General features: G+C 52.0%; 1 protein-coding gene across 1 annotated transcript in view; it reads right to left on the minus strand.

Annotated features, from left to right (window-relative positions):
* The window catches only part of Eya2 (EYA transcriptional coactivator and phosphatase 2), a 94471-nt gene that overhangs the window by 81304 nt on the left and 6679 nt on the right, over positions 1-6488 (minus strand). The window contains exons 2-3 of the mRNA XM_028769769.1: positions 3067-3112; positions 1453-1595 (exon numbers count right to left, since the gene is read on the minus strand). Coding sequence (XP_028625602.1) covers positions 1453-1595; positions 3067-3112 — 189 coding nt within the window. The remainder of the gene's footprint in view (positions 1-1452; positions 1596-3066; positions 3113-6488) is intronic.

Here is a 6488-nt window from a genome sequence, read left to right on the forward strand (position 1 = left end):
GAGAGAGAGAGAGAGAGAGAGAGAGAGAGAGAGAGAGAGTCTCATGCATCATCCCAGGCTTCTCCTTATATTCACTACCCAGCAAGAATTATCTAGAACTTCTGATCCTCCTTCCTTCATCTCCCGAGTGCCACCCCTGGTTTGTGCAGTGCTGGGATGGAACCTAGCATGCTGTGGATGCTGCAGAGCCCTCTGCCAACTGAGTCCTGCTCCAGCCTCTCCCTGACCACTAGGCATTACCAGTGTGTATTGCCACAGCCAGGTCTCACACATATCTGTGTACATGGGAGTGTCATGGAAGTGGGGACTCTGCAGCCCGCTGCCCCTTCTCTGAGTAGCTTCCCTTTTTCACATTAGATCAGTTGCTCTAAATGAGTTGGGCCTGTCCCCTGGTTGTGCAGGGACATGTGGCTCACAGTTGTCAGCTAGAACACTCCATCGCTTCTGCTCTGGAGTCTGGGCCAGGAACAGGATGGAGCCTAGTCAGAGGGAGCCCTGGGACTTCAGGGAGATGTTCTAGGCAGGAACATCTCTCTGTTTGTGGGACTTGCAGCTTAGAAGAGCTTAGGGCTAGGCCTTCCACTGCAGTGGGAGAACTTGCAGACACTGAAGCCCACACACAGGGAAACAGAGCGGATTTCTGATATCATTTGAGTGACATAACACTTCCCCCCTCTGAGGTGCTGAGGTCTCCCTGCCCCAGTGTCTCCCACTTTACCTGACTTCAAGAGAGCTGTTCATCCCTACACATAACCTGTGATGCACAGCCTCCTCAGCTCCCTCATACCATCTCCCACCCTTGTGCTAAGTATTGTCACATGACCCAGGATGGCACTGAGGACCAACAGGTGCTCCATTGGGAAGTGCTGAGAGCGGGAACTCTCTGACTTTCAAAGACCAGAGTTGACAGGTATTGTCTGTGTCACCACATGGAGACCACTCTGTAGGAGCCAAGGCCACTCAGAAGAAAGCATACAAAAACGAATCAAGCTTCCCACGAGCTCATTGTAGATGGTGTGTGTATGTGTGCACATGGCGGTTGAAGGATGGCTTGTAGAATCGGGTTATCTTCCTTCTACTCTTCATGGCTGCCAGTGATTTAACTCAGGATGTCAGGCTTGTGCATTGAGCCTGAGACATGACATCAGACCCCCATGATGGCACTGGAGCACTTAGCTCCAGCCGTACCTGATGTCAGCTACATCCAAGATGTGATAGTCACTAACTTCTCATTTTTCTTAAACCAGCATGGGTTAGGGTTCTGATTCTTGAAATTGAAAGAGGCCTCCTGACAGTCTGGAAGAAACTGCACCATTCTTTGGCCACGCTCTCTCCTCTTTACTCCCATGCTAAAATTAATCCAGCTACATGCATCATTCTGCACCGAGGTATGAAGCCACCACAATGTTGGGGCTGCCAGGGGTTGCAAGGAAGGGCGCGCTTGGTACTCACTGTAAGGGGGGATTCCATAGGCTTGTGCTGGAGGTGGGTACGCCGTATAGGGTGGTGCCTGCTGGATGCCTGTGCTGTACTGTGTCTGGCCATAGGCTGCCATGGCTGCGGAGGACTGACCAGGAGGGACTCGAGGGTGAGACCTGGGGGGAAGGAGAGATGGTTAAGTCTCCCAGTCCAGCCCAGAATCCCTTCCCCTGGATCCTGGGATCAATACCATTTTCTTTAGGCATCGTGTTTCCCAGAGCAAAGGCATCATTCCCACACCTCACAGCTCATCTTGTTCTTGTTTTCCCGGGGGACCAAGAAGATGTGTTTGCCATCTTCAGAGCAGCCAGATTTTACTGCGGGTCAGAGCTCTGTCTAACAAGATGTAGGCAGGTGTGTTGTAAACCTCAGCCTGTGACCGGCCTTCCTTTCCCTCTCTTTGGGCAGCAATGGAGATGTCATCACAGTAGCAAAGCTATAACCCAGAGATGGTGGATCCCTGTGTTAGCCAGCATAGGGAAGCCTTCTAGAAAGTTCTACCTTCTCCACATCAGACTTCACATGAGAAACATAAAACCTTCGTTGTGGAGATCTCCAGGCTTGTCCATTACTGTGGCCAGCCTGATAAGTGTACACATATGCCTGCACATGCATGAAGGTGGCAGGTTGACACCTGGTATCTTCTGTTGTCACTTCCCACCTTAGTTTTTGAGACTCAGTTTTGAGTGTCTCCCCTAAACTCAAAGCATTCTTGTTAGGCTGGCCTGGCTGACCAATGAGCTGCAGGGATCTTCCTGACGCCATACGCCCAGCACCGGAGTAATTGATGTAAGAGACCACGCCTGTGTCTGCACCGTCATCTGGACTCTATGTGACCATCACTAGACTGTCGCCCTCTGTCTGCACCACACCCACCATGCCACTTCCCCTGGTGGTAAACAGCTGGCGATGCCCTTCCCATTGCCAGCCAGCTTCTGGTCCATTTTCAAGCGTCCCGGAGAAGCCTTGGTTCTGAAGACATTGGGAGGTGCTTAGTTTTTGTCTTCAGGACACCGGCTGAGGAACACTCATTAACCCGCCACAAGCTGTGAATTGTCGTGGATCCAGAGCCCACGTACAGAATGCCTTCACTCTGCCAGACTCTCTAGATCCACAGTTGGGTGAACGTGACCCCATGTGTTTACTCTCCTAGCTCGGGTCTCGGCACACATGGCTGGAGGCGCGGAGCTGGGGCTGACCTTGTATCAGCTAAAGGCTGTCTACTTCAAGTGTATCTTTTAGGCTGATATGAAACCCTCTGGGTTTTCACTGGTCCGAAAGGCAGATGTGAATAGAACGTCAAATAGTACAAGATCACAAACAGATGCCATCTGTTTTCCAGAAGGTTCCATGCCTGCCATACAGGATTCCATACTTTGTGGGACCGGTCACTCAATGGTCCTGTTTCCTAGATAGGGAAACTGAGGTTCAGGCAATCAGACTATTTGTGCCAGGCCATCTAGCTGTTTCCATACTGGTGTTCCTATTTGTCAAATCAGTTCCAGAGCACCCCCACTCCCCACCCCAGCCTCCACCTTCTGAAGAAATAATAAGTAAGAAAAAAAGGGGCGTGGCTAGAGTACTCACTTTGCAAAGAGCTGAGGCACACTCAGAGCGGCCGATCTGGAGACGCCTGGAGAGAGAAAGAAACAGAGCTTTAGCTACTGAGGCTGTAATCAGCACCAACTGTGGCTTCAAACAGAGGCTTGAAGAGAGTTGTTGCTGGGGCTTTCTCCACCACAGGAGTTGCTCGGAGGTAAGGCACTGACGTGGTCTCCTTGTCCTGGGCTCTGGGTATCCCTGCTCTGCAGGTACTGTAGGAAGGTAGGCACAGAAAGCACACAGAGCATCTAGGAACCCCATGTGGAATCCACGCTCTGCACGCTGCATAGATGGGGAGACAGAGGCAAAAAGTATATGCCAGGGAGGTCATATGACCATAGCAGACAACCAAGAGCTACAGGATAAAGGTTCAGGTAGCTCCAACCACATGACTTTTCCTTGTCCTCTCTCTCCATCCTCCCTTCTTCTTTCTCCCTCCTCCTCCCCTCCTTTCTCCTCCTCTTCTTGCTTCTCTGTCTCTTCTTTCTCTTCCTTTCCTCTCCTCCTCCTCTTCTTCTTCCTCCCCTCCCCATCCCAGCTCCCTCCTCTTTCCCCCTTGCCCTTTCCTCTCCCCTCCTTTTTGTGCAGGTGAAAGTGTACACACTTACAGAGACCAGAAGACAATCCCATGTGTCATTCCTTGCATTTGGTTTTTGAGATGCAGTTTCCTGTTGGCCTGGGACATGCCAGTAGGCTGCCTACCCAACAAGTCCCAAGGGATACTCCCGTTTCTACGTGTCCAGTGCTGGGATTACAAATGCAGCAGACACCATGCCCGGGATTTTTACATAGATTCTGGGGGTTAGATTCAGGTCCTCACCCTTACGTAGTAAGCACTTTATAGCCCGAGCCATCTCTCCAGCCCACATTATCATCTGATGACATCAGCTTCCTATTCCTCCTTCTCCAATTCTAATTGGTCAGGTTCCGGTCAGGCTGGGCTTCAGCTCACTCAAGGAACACACTTCTCACCTCTGAAATTCAGGCACAAATGTCCTATGTTCCTGGACACCTGGTGTTCAGCTACCACTGGTGACAATGGCAGGTGACAGGCTTAGCCAGGAGAGCTTTTTCTCTGGTATAATTGATCTGGAGGGTTCTCTGGAGGGTATTTTTGGGCCTCCATTTCATTTCAAACAACACTATTCCACATCCTCAACCAGCCCGGATGGATTCTGGGAGGGGACAGGATGTACCCAGTCACCCAGTCACTCTTCAAGTCCGCCGACTCCGAGCCTCTCTCCAACTCCCTCAGTTCAGTCTTGCTATAGGACCATGAGGCAGGCAAAGCCATCTTCCTTCCACCCTCTGTCCAGAAGCTCCATAGTGGAGGACATCTGAACCTCAAACCAAGGGTCACGTGAGTCTGCCTGGTCAGTAAGTCAAGCCTGCCCCACCCCCAACTCTGCTGAGCCTCCTTGAACTTTATCTAGAGTCACAACTGAGCTCAGATACACAGAACTGTCTACATAACTGCACAGACTGTCAGTGTGCACTGATCATGGTAAGAAAGCCATGAGTTCAGCTTGACTCTACTGTGGACGTGAGGCTGTGTGTGTATGTGTGTGTTCATACACACACGCATTGAGTTATGGTATAAGATATACTTTTTACACACCACACTTAAAAACCCAAAAAAGGTTAGAGCAGCATTGGTTTGGTGTCAAGGAAAGTTCTGGCACTCACTTGGTACCTCCTGACACTTCCCTGATCCTGAGGCCTTCGCCCCAGGCAGGCCCCACATGGCCCCCTTTCTCTTCTCTCACTTGTGTCTGAAGCAGTCAGCCTCACTGTTGGCAAAAGCTCAAGTGTGCAGGGAAAATTCAGAAGTCATTGAATTAAATACTCTTTGTGTTTTCCTTAATAGCTATGCAAATGCTCACTAAAATGGAACCCACGGAGATATTCCTATGGGCTCCTGTCAGCTTGCTGTTCCGGGCATTTGAAGCATCTTTCATTCCAGTTGCCACAGAGTGATTGGCATGGCCGCATCGTTCAGGCTTTCTTGCTTCCACCCCCTTCCTGAACCCTTCAGCCACCTGCCTCTCCCCTCCCCACGCAGCCAGGCCTCCCTCCTCTACTGCTCTTCACACTTCCGGTCACCACAGGGTTGGGGTTGGGGGGAGAGCTGGGAGGCAGAGTGGTTTTCCTCAGCACACTATGCTCTTGAAGATAGACTTTAACTCTTTCCTCCTGTATCACATTTAAATTTGCCCTCCAGGGACACAGTGAGGACCCAGAAGGTGGGCAGACCCCTTTACCCTTTCCCTCCTGGCTAGGATGGCACAGATTTCACTGACAGTTGGCCTGTGTCTGTGGTGTGGGGCTGGCATGGGACTCCATGAAGGTTAGAGATTCTGGATTATGCAGGACAGTGAGTAGCCAGGTCTTCCCCAGGGATGGAACAGAGCCTTTTGTGTGCATGCTGTGCTCCTGCTGATCTGTGACTGCTGTGCTCCTCCTGTCTGTGACTGCTTTGCTCCTGCTGATCTGTGACTGCTGTGCTCCTCCTGTCTGTAACTGCTGTGCTCCTGCTGATCTGTGACTGCTGTGCTCCTCCTGTCTGTGACTGCTGTGCTCCTGCTGGGACTGCTGTGGTCCTCCTGTCTGTGACTGCTGTGCTCCTGCTGTGACTGCTGTGCTCCTCCTGTCTGTAACTGCTGTGCTCCTGCTGATCTGTGACTGCTGTGCTCCTCCTGTCTGTGACTGCTGTGCTCCTGCTGATCTGTGACTGCTGTGCTCCTCCTGTCTGTGACTCCTGTGCTCCTGCTGTGACTGCTGTGGTCCTCCTGTCTGTGACTGCTGTGCTCCTGCTGTCTGTGACTGCTGTGCTCCTCCTGTCTGTAACTGCTATGCTCCTGCTGTCTGTGACTCCTGTGCTCCTGCTGTCTGTGACTGCTGTGCTCCTCCTGTCTGTGACTCCTGTGCTCCTCCTGTCTGTGACTCCTGTGCTCCTCCTGTCTGTGACTGCTGTGCTCCTGCTGTCTGTGACTGCTGTGTTCCTGTTTGTGACTGCTGTGCTCCTGCTGTCTGTGACTGCTGTGCTCCTGCTGTCTGTGACTCCTGTGCTCCTGCTGATCTGTGACTGCTGTGCTCCTCCTGTCTGTGACTGCTGTGCCCCTGCTGTCTGTGACTGCTGTGCTCCTGCTGTCTGTGACTGCTGTGCTCCTCCTGTCTGTGACTCCTGTGCTCCTCCTGTCTGTGACTGCTGTGCTCCTGCTGTCTGTGACTCCTGTGCTCCTGCTGATCTGTGACTGCTGTGGTCCTCCTGTCTGTGACTGCTGTGCTCCTGCTGTCTGTGACTGCTGTGCTCCTGCTGTCTGTGACTGCTGTGTTCCTGTTGTGACTGCTGTGGTCCTCCTGTCTGTGACTGCTGTGCTCCTGCTGTCTGTGACTGCTGTGCTCCT

The sequence above is a fragment of the Grammomys surdaster genome, unplaced genomic scaffold (genome assembly GCF_004785775.1).
Source record: "Grammomys surdaster isolate TR1022 unplaced genomic scaffold, NIH_TR_1.0 193, whole genome shotgun sequence".
Lineage (NCBI taxonomy): Eukaryota > Metazoa > Chordata > Mammalia > Rodentia > Muridae > Grammomys > Grammomys surdaster.